Below are 14,215 nucleotides of genomic sequence, written 5' to 3' on the forward strand. Positions count from 1 at the left end.
AATAGATGGTCAGGCTCTAACAATTCATACTGACACAAATGGAGGCGACTGGCAAGACCTCATAAACCTGATCTCCAGACTGAACCTGTGTTGAATTGTGGTGGATTATGGTACTGAGCACCAAACCCCAACTAGGACTGGTCAGTATTTATAAACTGATATTTTTTATCAAATACCTCTGTTAATACACTGTGACAATATGTTGGACTTGACTATTGGTACTGTCACTAAGCTTTCACACACACAACACAGGAAACCAGTAGTAATGTGAATATGGAGACCGAACAGGTAATTATTTATAGTTCATGTCACTCAACAAGCTACAACAGTCAGATACTGTTGGTCTTAGGGATGAAGAACCTTTAGACTAAAAACTGAAAAGTTAAGCTATATTATAGTATAACCACAATTATTTTTACCAAATCAATATTTTTCCAGCTCCAACCTCAAGTAGATGTTGTATAAAGGATAAGGTGATAGCTGTAGTGTGTGACTTCTTATTTGGTGGATCATCAAATGTTATTTAGTTCGTCACTGGACTTCATCAACAGTACTCATAGTATAATCTATGAATGGATTACACTGGCCAACAACAAACTTGGAATATAGATAATTAGTTTCTCTTTAAAAACATGAGTTTACAACATTATACTGTTGCTAACAGCAAAAACGTTTGAATCAATTCCTTTGTGTACGGCAGAAAAGACGAGCAGACCTAAAGCTGTACAGAGAGAAAAGATTACAAAAGAAACGAATTGGTGTCATGATAACCACTTTAAACTTTGGAGGAACCCACAATTTAGAAAAGTAATATATTCAGCTCAAACTATTTTACTAATGTAACTTAATGCTAATGAATGTGATGATTAATTTACTGTGATCAGAGCATGTCAGATAACGTCCAGGCTAACTGTGATTCCACTTTTGATCTGTTTTACTCCCAGCACAAACTCTGAATTGACATGGTTTGTTTCTGTATGTTGTGGGTTTTTTTGTAACTTTTTTAATATTGTGATTTATGCCTTTGTTATGTGAATAAATAATACAAATACTAACAGAGTGAGCTATTCTTTCCATCCTGGTTTTGTGATGTTTTAATATTAGATTGACCAGTCTGAACAATAGTCTGTTTTGCTTTTTATTTTAAAACATCTCATGTTTTATCAAATGGTACAAAGCCTGCAGGTACATAATGATCCCCAACCCTCTTTGCTGGCATGTGCTTGTGGCTACAGAGCGATTGTTCCCTGCAGTACAGTGACAGTCTGTCCAGCTATGTTGATTCTGCCGTCGTCACTCACTTCTAGTTCCAGCTCCCCACCTCGACTGGAGCACTGGTAAGCTACACGCACGCACACACACACACACACACACACACACACACACACACACACACACACACACACACACACACACACACACACACACACACACAGAATAATGTGAGTGTCAGTATGGTTCAGTTCAGTAGTTGAGGACCAAATGACACCTGTCACAAAGTAAATTGCATTATTTAATGGTTAGTAAAAGACGTTGCCTCTATGGCTTAGTTAAACTGCACTGGTTCAGATTTAATTTAATTACCCAGCATTTTCTTCTTCCCTAGTTTCTTAGACCAGTAGCTACCTAACACGGTGTGGGCAGAACCTGCAAGGACAGAAAAGACATACGACCAGAAACTGGTTAATTTTTACAGATACGTTACACAAGACTCCTATTGAACATTTACTTAACTGCATGAGTGCTTGACATGTCGATGTTTTTGTATTTTTGCCAGTACCTATTGCTTGTGTGCAAATGTGTAGGATTACTTAATTATCAGGAAGTACAACTTTGTAATTCAAGCCATTTACAAGATAATATGATCACACACGCTGTAACACAACAAAGACTGTCTGTGAGTTGTAGTAGTCTACCAGTGACAGGATCCTCAGGGATGCCATTCCATGGAGCAAAGTATCTGGAGTAGAAGTCATATCCTGGCTGACAGTCTGGGGATCCTATTGGCAGATATAGAAGGACATTTTGATTGTTGTTTTCATACAGGACTGGTCTCAACAGTCTTCTGTTATCATGTAATTTGTTGGCTAATGGGCAGAAACCGTCAATGAGATGCATTGAACCTATAGAAACAGTCTAACTAATACAGGCTTTAGCGTGGGCATTTTGAGGCAAACAACAAACAAGTGTAACTTATTTCTTAAAAGACTCAGCTTGTCTTAACTTTGGTACTTCTGTAAACTTGAAATTCCTCTATGTGGTCCGGCCCAACAAGTCATAGAGCTGTCTGATGATGTCCCCCTGGTCTAGCTAAAGGATCTAATATTTAGCTCTGGTTACCTTTCATGGTGAGGATTAGTCCTTTGACTCTTCCACTCCTCTCAGTGCTCTGAAGAGCAACAGGGTCAACTTTCAGACTGGTTAGCACTGACCTGGAGAAAACACACATATAATATAAGCAGAGTCACAAACAAACCTGGCAAGACACAAGTGAGGGATGTAGGAAACTGAGCAGGACCGAGAGAAAGACAGGCTTGTGTTTGATGTGATGGGATGTGAATGAGTAACCAGCTCTCCAGTGAGGCACTTTGTCCCTGTTGCTCCTGTGTGAAGTGTGATTCTATCATACTATATACTTCTGTGTGCTTTGATTGTAACCTGTCACAGCTGTCAGCCAGTCGGACCATCAGTTTCTTAGTGTTGGAGCTCAGATAAACATCCTGGATTGGGTGGTTTCCAACCGCAGCCTGTATCACACATGCAGAAGCAGAGACAGAGTTAAGCATGAACACACACAAGAATGTAATCACACTACACATATAGAGGGGTTCATGAAGACAATGACGCAGGAGTCGGTACTATAAAACATGCACTCACAGAGACAAAAACTGTCTTACTGACCTTGATGATGTCTCTGAACTTATTGGGCTCCTGAGAAAAGGGGATTTAGAACAACAACAAAAAACGGTTAGAATAATGTCATTTTGTAGTCTTACTGAAAAAAAGTTACATTATTGTTATTTCACAAAAGCTGTTTTCTTAATAGTGATGCTGCTTTACATGACGTGTGTGTTTTATTTAATGTTAGTCACTATATTGCTTTCTGGTGCTCAGTTGCATATTGTTGGTTATATGTTTTCATACCTGCAGATCTACACAATGCATCCTTCACTTCTTGACATAAATACACTTCTAGAGACAAATAATCAAACCTGTAATAGTAGATGTTATTTTGATGTGTTTATCCGACCACATACTGTACCTTTTCCTGGGTGGGTGGGTTGAGAGGAAAGTCCATGACATACCCATCCCCCTGCTGGGCGACAGCCAGATCTCCACTCTTGGTCTCAAACACCAGTGTGGGATTCACATTCTCTAATAGACGTAAAATATACACATATAGTATTGTGCTCACAGGCTTGCTGATTAACTAGGTTTACTGAAGTGTTTACATGTAACTGACTAACCATTACAAAAGTATTTGAAAAAGCCTCCCAGTTAAACTTTTTTGTATGTGTCTTTTCCTGGAGTTTGACTGGAAATCAACCTCGACATGCTGTTCATGTCTGCATGTGTGCTTGTTTTGTATCTTACTCTTATGCTGGAACAGCACTGCTGCTGAGGCCAGAGTGGCATGACCACACAGATTCACTTCAGTGGTTGGTGTAAACCATCGAAGGCGGAACCTTGATCCTGTTAATCACATTGTCACAGAGGTGCTTTAACACACATACAACTGTCCCCAGAATCTGCCATTTAAAACCATGATTATCTGAAACAGCTGGCAAAAAATTATTTGCTTCACATTTAGCAAAATGTCCTCTGATACTTGATGTGGTGCCTCAATAACAACACATTGGTTGTACATAGGTTTGCTGTCCTGTCCCAGAAAGGTGCATTTCTATTGAATCCACCTGACAAATATATTGAACCCTATATGATCTGACCAGTAGTAAAAGTGTCAGAAGGGTTGATCCTGGTGATGAAAGCTGTTTCTGACAGGTTCATCTCTGCTGCTATCCTCTGATACAAGTCATCACTCAGCTCCTGTTAGAAACACGTGCATAACACACAAATATAATCTTTTGATGTAACATGTAATCAATTAAACATTAGCATTAAACTGCATGCACATAGATGGATAGATAAAACAATGTCAGACTGCTTAAACTAAGACTAATTTAGAACAAATGGTGTAATCAATGCTGTATAATCTAAAACTGGTAAACTCACTGAAAACGCCTACTAATCAATATTTCAACGAACAACCACAATTTAGAAGCAGCAGGTGGAAGTGCCAAGCCGTCATAGGCGAGTCTACATTATGACATTACTATACTTTAACGTGAATATTGTTACTCACCTGCATAAGTGGACAAATTGCCGCTGGATTTCCCTTGAACGGTAAATTAGTGAAGGCATCTATCGTAAATACTGGAATCTCCATTATGGTTAGGTTGAATTGGCTTGAAACTGAAAGAGTCTCAGCTGAAGACAGTTTGACACAGTCGTCCAACTGCTGACGGTGGACTTTCCTCCCTGTGTGTTTCAGCAGACGCCCCTCAGCGTCACTCTCTCACGGCCAGGCTTGCCAGATTTTCAACGTATGTTTTATCAACCGCATGACTATAGTGTTTAGACGTTTCGTCGGGACTTCTGTTTGTCACACATAGCCTACATGTTTTTTTTGGTCTGAGATTATTCACAGTGCACTATAGCCTGCGTTGCATTCAAAGTGATCTGTCTGTCTGAATGCAACAGTGTATCAATCAGAAGTGTCAATAAATAAATTAATTGACTGAACGAGCATACAAAGAATTATTTGAATTAATACATTGTAAACGCACACAGCCTATGAATAAGCAATCTTCAATGCATTGTACAATACATTGTTTCATTTAAAATATTCGTTTTGATACAAATTTCAGAAATAACATGCGTTTACACTCCTCCTGCCACAAGTTCTCCTAGTATATCAAGTTTCATTATGATTATTATTATTACTATTAAAAAGATAAACGGCCCAAATTTCATTGTGTCAAAGTCTCGCGACAACATACCTGAGCGGGTTTGTTGGCAGTGACACCTGAGGCTCGGGACAGGAGCAGGAGACCGGAGACAAGAGGCGACTGTAAGATAATATCATCGTTTTCAGGCTTTTGTCACTGACGTCTGACATATTTCTGTCTGGGGATATATTTTGATATCCAGTGACAGCGTACGACCGTTGGGAATTGAACTAGTTTGCCTTGTACGTTTGACCGCTGTCAGTGTCCTACAGTTAGCCTTAGCTGTTAGCCTGCTAACTGCTACTGTTATGAAGCTAATGTTAGCACGTCAGCCCCTGACAGTAGAGAAACGTTAGCATCATTAGCTAACCCAGAATCCAGGCTAACAATTATTCTCCTGTGGCGAACTTCAAAGAAGTAACTTTACAAGAGAATAAATGACGTCTTGTTAGCGTATGTCTGTGAAGGTATTAGTGAGTTGAAGTTTAACTGTGGTTACGTTAGCTAGCACACCTCCTGGTTTTAACAACACTTTTATAGTGCTGAATTATTAGATATTTCCAACCGAGGTTTTGTTATTGCAGACGTTACTGTATAATTCCGGTTCCAATGTTTTCGTCTTTGGCAATTGCTTATTTACCAACAGGCTACAAAGCTGTTGCTTATAATACTAATATAAGCTTTCTGCAGACATTATGATGTGCCATGTATTAACGTTATTACACCGAGGATAACTGTGAATGATGTGCATGTTTCATAGTTGAATGCTCTTGCTCTGTTTATGATGAAAACTGTTAAAATATCTAAAATCATTAATAGTCTATGCACACATAAGCCAAATAGAAATGGCAGAAAAATTAGAAGACCAGCACGTTACCTAATGCAAGACTAGAAAGACATTTTATAAAAGCACTATTGACACAGTAATTTAATTTGTTGCTGCTGTGTTGTGCTCTGTGAGGCAGTGAGGATGTCTTTGAATGAAGAGGGTTATGTGGTTCGGATCAGAGGACTGCCCTGGTCTTGCACGCAGGAGGAGGTGGCCAGTTTCTTCTCTGGTGAGAATTCACACACATATCTTTACAGCTTGAGGCATGAACAGTGTTAATAAGTTTAAGACTGAAATTTCCACGATAAACTCAGCTATTTTTCTTCAAGTTGACATTGTGATGTTTCACCGTTGTTCATCCGTTTAGAAAGGAAAACACATCAGAAACATACCTGAATACTTTTTATTAGTTGTGGAAGTCAAAGTCGTTTTAAAATTGGGATTTTAAAATCTTTATTAGTTGCATTTCAGTCACTTCAGGGCTCCGCTGCCACACCGTTCTGCTCAGCTACACAATTGAGACCAGCCACCAAACTCTTCTCTCCCTCCTACCCTAACCCTAACCCTAACCCAACATGTCTTGTTGTTATGCACAGAAACGACCTGAGTTTCTCAACTTTTTTTGAGCTGTTACCTCAGATTTCTCAAGACTCCAGCCATTATAAAGGTGTCAGGATCTCAGGTGTTTTGCCAGGCATCCTTTCAAGGAAATCACAATCAATCTTACTTATTTACAGACTGTGACATTGTTGGAAAAGTAAACGGAGTGTGTTTCACCTACTCTAAAGAAGGCCGTCCCAGCGGAGAGGCATTTATTGAGCTAAAAACAGCAGAGGATTTCAAGAATGCCCTCGCCAAAGACCGTAAATACATGGGACACAGATACATAGAGGGTAAGCAATAAAATCAATCATACAATCAAACAATCATAACAGACTGATGGACCAGTGAGTGTTTACTTTGTGTTGACTTTCTCTCTATATGACTTTACTGATACAAACAGTCCAAGTGCAGATTAAGCTATTGCTGACATCTCATTGGTTTACTGTGGAGATATTGTTTCCTGTGTGCTTGCCATGCGTCCGTTTCTTGGCTCACCTATAATGATTTCTCTGTACAAGTAGACATTTCCCAGCTTGTGTGTAAGACAAGCTTTTAACCAAACTCTGATGAAAAATTTGTATTTTTCTAACTTCAATTGTCCTTTCAGATCTTCACATGTGACGTGTGTGTGTGTCCATCTGTCTGTGTGTCTGAATCAGTGTTCAAGTCGAACCGTAGCGAGATGGACTGGGTGCTGAAACGTAGCGGTCCTGCTGACTATGACAGCTGCAGTGGCTGCATGCTGAGACTTAGAGGCCTTCCCTTTGGCTGCAGCAAGGAGGAGATTGTTCAGTTCTTCTCAGGTACATGAACATTTAAACTTTTGTCTAATTACTCTATTGAATTGTACTGATATTACACCATTGATGTTAATCTGAGGGATGGATTTTACAGACATGCTGTTTTGTAGTTTTTTCACTGTCAGCACCCTTACACTGTGGTGTTGCTAGCTGCACCTTAGCTTGCAGTGCAAGAAAATCAAATGAGACAAAACCACTGAAAGAAATGCCAGATGCATGTAGGCGCTGAAAACTTCTCACGCATCTCTTATATTTTTGTATATATATATATATATATATGTATAGCCCTGTATCACATAACACCTCTCCATATCGTTCCAATTAAATGAGTCTTAGAAAAAGTCTAAAAGCCCAGGTAAAACCTAAAGCCACAATATGTAGAGTTTCTATTTGATTATACCATCTTTAACATTATTCTGATGGGAAGTTTATGTTTGTGCAAAAGTGGAACAACAGCCACCTTTACATTTACAGACTCTTTCTCAAACTGGACCATGATATTAGGAAATGTGACATTGATTGTATCATGAAAAATCCTGAGTACTGCCAACTGCACTTTGAATGGTGCTTTCCACTTTGCTGGTCAACCCCACAACAACACACCACAGCATACACATACACTAACATTCAAAGTAGATTGACAAATTTGCCAACACTTAACATTATATTTTCACATTTTGGATTTCTCTCATATTACAAAGTGGTATTCATTTGACTTATAGTCATGTCTGTGTGGCATGGCCCAAAGGCCTATTGTATGTTTGTTCTTGTAGTATAGTCATACTGTGTTGACTAATATGTCCTTGTTATGAACTCTTACTATGCCTTTTAAGATGTTACTGTTATGTTAATACTTTAATTAGCATGCTCATGCTATATGACCTTGTTACCATGCCTCCTAAAGGAAGTTAAAACATAGGGTGGGCTGGGCTGGTTTGGCTGAGGGGAGACAGTCCCATGACACTGATCTGGGGTCAGTACTGTGATTCTGCTTACTGGCAGCCTTTATCCAGTATAATCAACAATTAAGAATTATTATGGGCCACTGTCACTCAACACTAATAAGTAATAATTTTGCCAGTGACCTAAATTTGGTTGTGTATCAGAAAATGTTTCGTCTACATCCACTTTAATTATATAGCTGCTGACTCCAGGCCAGTAGTTGTTTCATTCCACCGCTGGGCACCTTACAAGTGTAAATTCACTCCTCTGAGATGCCCCATTTTTAATGCAGGCTTATCAGATACTACAGCTGATATTTATTCGCTGTCATGACATATATTAATCCTGAAAGCTCCAGTGATGCAGTGGGTGTTGTTCTATCTATTCTATATATCTATCAGTCTACCTACCGACCTATGTATTTATGTGTGCTTGGGTTGAAGGGTTGAGAATCGTGCCAAATGGGATTACTCTGCCAGTGGACTACCAGGGGAGGAGCACAGGGGAAGCCTTCGTGCAGTTTGCCTCAAAGGAGATAGCAGAAAAGGCTCTGGGGAAACACAAGGAAAGAATAGGGCACAGGTGGGACAGACGGGAAAGGGACGGGCTGGACTGGGTTGGGCTTCTATTGTAGTATTTAATGGGTGGTCATATTAGAGTAATTATGGTATTAATGGGATGGGGTCTGTTATGGTTGAATGATAAGCATGGGTTGGTGTGCTAGAATAATTATGGCAAAACAATGATAAAGTGGGTTATATAATTGGGCGGGTCATGTAACATTGATTATAATGCTAATGGGATGGGTTAATGGGTTTATGTATTGTAACAATGGTGACATGTTGAATAATGGGATGAAAGGTCATGTATCTAATCTGTAAGTTAAAGGTGGTGTGAGTATTGTATGCAATAGAAAGTGTTACTGTTGGTCATCTAAGACCTGGGAGCTCTATTTAATTGTCTTAGAGCAACATTTGGCACTTCCGTTATATCCTTTAATACATACATCTCCATAGATAATTTACTGTGGAAGAGGGGATTAAGCGTAGAAGTATAGCAGAGCACAGTCAAGGCAGCCTCTACCATTAAAGTATCACATTTCTTTCTGCAGTTCTAAATCATTAAAATGATCAATGCAACACCTAAAAGCCCTGTGAGGATTTTCTGTACTATAAGGAACAAGAGGTGAGGTTGGTGTAGAAGTCCTTTACGATAGCCCTAAGCCCAGCTAATAATGAGACTTTGTTGAGGTTGTTCAGTCATTCAGACACTCAGCTCCAGGTTAAATCTAGTAGACTACTATTTAGAATATTTGTCTTTTGTGTGTTTATCTTCTCTCTCTGTAAAATCATATCTATGTATGTAACCCGAGCTAAGCCATTTCTACACCTTAACCCTCTCCTCTGCCCCCCCTCCACGCCATGGGCCTCTCATATTGCAGGTATATAGAGATTTTTAAGAGCAGTCGTAATGAGATCAGAGCCTACTATGAACTGCCCCGGCGGGGGATGGGAGGCCAGAGACCGGGGCCCTACGATAGACCCATGATGGGGGGCCCCAGAGGAGGGTTTTTTGGGCCTGGGCCTGGGCCTGGCCGCAGTGGGGCTCTGATGGACACCATGAGGAGTGGAGGAGGCTATGGAGGGGGTAAGCAGAGTTTTGTATATCTGCATACAGGAATATTTGGTGGTGTGGTCAGTGCCAAAGATAGTATAGTATAGTAGTCTATACTATAGGTAATACTCCCTCGTGCTGTTAAACATGTTGTCATTATGCTGAATAAATCATGTGAAAGAAAGGAGCAGCGATGGGTACAAATTCATCTCCAGATTAAAATTTTATTTTGGCCACACTTTTAAATAGCAGACTTCATCATTTGCCCAAAATGACAGTTGACTGGTTGACCAGCAAGTCTCTAATCAAGTATTTTATTCTCTCTTAACTTTGTCATATGTTAGAGGCAAACAAGCCTACCTCAAATTTACATTTCTTTATGATGGGATGGATATACTGAAGTAGAAGTACTGTATCTTATGTTCTAGCTGGTTAATTTCTGCTTCATTGTTTAAGTTACATATTGGTTTAGGGTTTTTTCACAAAAACGGAAGAATAGCAGTAACATACAAATGTATAAAGATATCAGACATTTCTAATTTTGATATATTTTATGAACCTTTTTTGACACAATGACTAATGAGCCCACATTAAGTGTCATTATGTCCTTTTTCTGAGCCAGCAGAAAACAAAGTTCTACTCTCCAGTTGGCCTGTTCTTCAGTCCTGTCATCTGTGTTGGTGATGTAAAGAATGGGCCCCACTTCAATTGTGTTTTGTTGTCTATGTTTGAGTTTTCCTTTCTTGCTCTGTGTTGGTGTCCAGGTTACGGTGGATTTGACAGCTACAATGGTTTCAACAACTACTGCTTTGGCAACGGCATGTTTGATGAGCGAGTGAGAGGAGAGAGGGGAGGAAGAGGTAAAGTCCAAAATTCATTCACCCTCTATAGTCTGGCATTTAGACGTGCTGAGTTAATGTTTGAAAGCCTCAATTTATACTTTGGCCTCCCTGCCGAAAGGCCTACATTTTTTCCTATAATTAATTATTTATTTGTTTTTCTTTCAAATGTCTACCCCTAAACATTTTGAATCTTTACATTATTGATATGAATGAATAGAATCAGGATTGGGTTTTGTAAAGCAGTAGATTTTGACCATCTTGGCTTGTTGGCTCCATAATGAAGCCAAGACCTCTCATAGGATGCTATACAAAGATGTCGCACAGGAGACATAAATAACTTAAACACACTTAAACTACAGTATGTTTTTATTCTTATCCGTTGGTTTCATTATCATTAAGAAAACGAAAAGTTTCTATGTATCAGATCACTTGTCACTTCTACATTACTAAAGGTAGTGTTGGTCATCAGTGGATGCGTTTGTGTGTTTTGGTTCAGGGATGGGAGGCCACGGTTACAGTGGTCAAAGTGATGGTGGTTCAGGCTTCCACAGTGGCCATTTTGTCCATATGAGGGGTTTACCTTTCCGTGCCACAGAGGGAGACATCGCTAAAGTAAGAACACACACTGAGACCAGTTATTTTTATGCAATGGTATCTGTGGTCTTTAAAAACACTGAATTCAAAAGGCCCTTAACACTCCTTAACAAAGGGTCCAGGTCTTGTTAATTTAATTGATTAATGTAAACCTGCGGGGAAGTACTGAAAAGATGTTATATAACAATAAATGATTCGAGGCCATATTGCATTCTATGTGAAATTAAAAGTTGGAGTCTAAAATGTAACTTGGTGAACACTGTAATAAACCTGTCTGTGGAGCCAGATGAAAGACCTGACCATTAATGTAGATCCTTGATGTCAATAGTAGTATAGTGTAATGGTGTTGATCAGGAAGCCCAATAAGTTACTGCATTTGAATAAACACTGAATGTTCATAGTCATGAAAAAACGTTGTGACCAATTGACATCATCTGTCTGTGTGTCTCCCTGTTAATGTGTATGCACATGTCCTTTTCTTCATTGTGTAGTTCTTCTCTCCTTTGAATCCACTGAGGGTCCACATCGATGTGGCTCCTAACGGCAAGTCGACTGGAGAAGCAGATGTGGAGTTTCGCTCCCATGAAGACGCTGTGGCGGCCATGTCCAAAGACAAGAACCACATGCGTATGTCCTCTCTTTTTCCTCTGCAGCTCGTCTGTCCTTGTGACACAACTTTTTCACGCTACATTACGCTATGATCATGACACAAAATAACTTGTTGACTAACAATAAGACCATTAAGAAAACATAATCCTGGTATTAAAGCAAATGAATCCTTTTAAGAAGCCCTCTGCTCAGGAAATACCATTTTAAAGTAAATCAGATCATTGTGAGATAGAAAGGCAAATCATTTTTCATGACAGTATTTGAGATATTTCAGATTATAACTAGTTGGGAAAGTAACTGGATGGATTTCATTGACATTAAACAGCAGCAAAGTAACAGGTTCTTCAATATAAATTATGTTTTCTCCACAGAGCATCGCTATATTGAGTTGTTTCTTAACTCAACAGCCAGTGGAGCAACTGAAATGAGTGAGTTTTCATGAACATTTGATTATAATGTTTGTCAAATGTATTAATTTGTACAAAATTGTTAGAGATTTGGACATATGAGTTATTGGTGTTCTGAATGTTTGCATGTCTTTTCAAAACCCTTTCAGGTCGTGGTGGCGGCGGTGGTTACTACGGCAACTCAGGAGGGGGCGGAGGCTCGCGGAGCAGCGGGCTGCGAGGTGCATACTGATGATGTGATCCCACTTTTCCAATCCATCCTGACGTCTGTCTCGCGTCTCTGTAGGCCACATTTACTCCATGACTCCTGAGCAGGAGAGCTGATGTTTTAGTTTTATTGTGGGGTTGTAATGAAACCAGATGTGACCTTAACAAGCACTATTATTATTATTATTATTATTATTATTGCACCATTCCTAAAAGCACATGAACAAAGCAACTTGTCAATATCATAATGTTGGAGCAGTAGGTGCTGAACATGATTGATGGGTCACATTGCAGATTTCTTGTTTATCTTATATTTTTTTAAACAATTAGATATTGTAAGTTAGTTTTTCATGGTTCATATGAAAAGTAAGTCAGAGAAATCTAAACACCTTGTTTTGAGTGGCATTGAGAGAGCAGTAACTGAACAGTTTTTAGTTTGTTTCACAGCTCACTGCTGGTGGCAGGAGAATTAAGTCAGTGCAGAGACAGCAGGGAGACAGATTTACAGCTGTGGGATTTGTTTGATACACAAGAAAAGAATCATTTTGATTGGCAGTGTTCACTTTGAATCTAATCACTCTGACTAGGAGTAGGAAGCAATGTCAAGTTCAGATTTTGAAACTTTTTTTTTTTTAATCTTTGTTTATTCTGGTTTCAATTTACGTTGACCATCCTGTAATACACCAATTCAAACTGGATTTCAGATTAGCTTTCCTGCTTTGAAAAGTTTGATAAATGTGAGCCGGTGTGTTTTTTATGAATGTTTTCACAGTTCATTACACAATTTAAAACTAAGTTGAATATTATATTCCACTCTCAAAGAGTGGAAGTAAAATAAAGACTCTATATTTGAGCTGTAAAATAGCTTATGCAGCTGTTGTACATTTTGCCGAATAAATTTTATATTTAATTCTCTTTCTGACTCTTGACATCACTTTTGAGGAAAAAATTCAGTGAATCCTCTTCTTATCAAGTGTGTTATCGAGATACTGGAAGAAGACTGAACAGTGCAACAAAAGTAAATATTAACAGGACAGTAAACAACATGAAGGACTCAGTTTGTAATTTGATTTAATCAGAAACTGCTACACAGTTAAGGCAACATATCATTGGCAACAGAGTTAATATTGAACTGGCAGGATTTAGTAAGCTAAAGGGCCACAGTGATTATCAACATTATGTATATACAACATACAGTGATATCAACACTGTATAAGTCCCACTGAAAGCTGGGAGATATATAAGAGCGACGCTGTACAAAAACGCTTCAGGCCCAGGTACAATTCAGAAATGTTTACCTATAGTACTTAATGATGATATGGTGAATTGGTGAGTTTTTAAATATTTGAAACAAGAGAAACACTTCTTGAACTGAACCCAGGCCTGTTTTATCTCTTCATGGGAATGAATACTTCCAGTTCACAGGTTGTAAACATTTTACATTATTTAAGTACAAAACCAGAATGTGCAGTGGAGCTCGTATCATAACCCGTCACTTAAAAAAAAGGAAAAAAACAAACAAAAAAAACAAAAATGTTGTTGAGTTTCAAACTTTCCCTCTCGATTGGAGCAGCACTAAAATGTGGTTCTTTTTATAATGTCTTCCTCTGCACAGATTACAAAGTTAACTTCAAATGAAGCTCAAACAAGTTCCCTGGACTTCTGAAAGTAGAAATTAATGTGCGTAAAAGACAAATCAAATAAATACTCAAATTAATTTGTATTACAGGCAATACAGGATTGGCAAGTGTTCAAACAT

The 14,215-nt window shown here is 38.8% G+C and overlaps 2 protein-coding genes across 2 annotated transcripts; one reads left to right on the forward strand and one right to left on the reverse strand.

Moving 5' to 3' along the window:
* Window positions 1–1,161: 1,161 nt before the first annotated feature.
* Window positions 1,162–4,447, reverse strand: LOC139289581 (phenazine biosynthesis-like domain-containing protein 1). Its single transcript, XM_070911218.1, has 10 exons — window positions 4,364–4,447; window positions 3,948–4,047; window positions 3,595–3,693; window positions 3,263–3,375; window positions 2,902–2,931; window positions 2,659–2,747; window positions 2,341–2,432; window positions 1,917–2,000; window positions 1,585–1,647; window positions 1,162–1,342 (listed from the first exon to the last, which is right to left on the reverse strand). Exons 1-10 carry the CDS (start codon window positions 4,445–4,447, stop codon window positions 1,230–1,232), a joined length of 867 nt encoding a protein of 288 aa, XP_070767319.1. The 3' UTR covers window positions 1,162–1,229.
* Window positions 4,448–5,070: 623 nt separating this feature from the next.
* hnrnph3 (heterogeneous nuclear ribonucleoprotein H3 (2H9)) lies at window positions 5,071–13,340 on the forward strand. Its single transcript, XM_070911206.1, has 11 exons — window positions 5,071–5,131; window positions 5,975–6,067; window positions 6,576–6,731; window positions 7,101–7,244; window positions 8,627–8,765; window positions 9,625–9,830; window positions 10,562–10,657; window positions 11,136–11,251; window positions 11,725–11,860; window positions 12,214–12,270; window positions 12,399–13,340. Exons 2-11 carry the CDS (start codon window positions 5,980–5,982, stop codon window positions 12,479–12,481), a joined length of 1,221 nt encoding a protein of 406 aa, XP_070767307.1. The 5' UTR covers window positions 5,071–5,131; window positions 5,975–5,979; the 3' UTR covers window positions 12,482–13,340.
* The last annotated feature ends 875 nt before the right edge of the window (window positions 13,341–14,215 follow it).

Source organism: Enoplosus armatus, chromosome 1 (assembly GCF_043641665.1).
Source record: "Enoplosus armatus isolate fEnoArm2 chromosome 1, fEnoArm2.hap1, whole genome shotgun sequence".
Lineage (NCBI taxonomy): Eukaryota > Metazoa > Chordata > Actinopteri > Centrarchiformes > Enoplosidae > Enoplosus > Enoplosus armatus.

What these genes read in the sequence shown, in the direction of transcription:
- LOC139289581 (XM_070911218.1), bottom strand. Translation starts at nt 4,447, where the DNA reads ATGGAGATTCCAGTATTTACGATAGATGCCTTCACTAATTTACCGTTC. An exon ending in CAATTTGTCCACTTATGCAG is followed by an intron (nt 4,048 to 4,363) that starts GTGAGTAACAAT and finishes TGTTTCTAACAG; the next exon opens with GAGCTGAGTGATGACTTGTA. An exon ending in CCCTGAGGATCCTGTCACTG is followed by an intron (nt 1,648 to 1,916) that starts GTAGACTACTAC and finishes CTGTCCTTGCAG; the next exon opens with GTTCTGCCCACACCGTGTTA.
- hnrnph3 (XM_070911206.1), top strand. Translation starts at nt 5,980, where the DNA reads ATGTCTTTGAATGAAGAGGGTTATGTGGTTCGGATCAGAGGACTGCCC. An exon ending in GGTGGCCAGTTTCTTCTCTG is followed by an intron (nt 6,068 to 6,575) that starts GTGAGAATTCAC and finishes ACTTATTTACAG; the next exon opens with ACTGTGACATTGTTGGAAAA. An exon ending in CAAAGACAAGAACCACATGC is followed by an intron (nt 11,861 to 12,213) that starts GTATGTCCTCTC and finishes TTTTCTCCACAG; the next exon opens with AGCATCGCTATATTGAGTTG.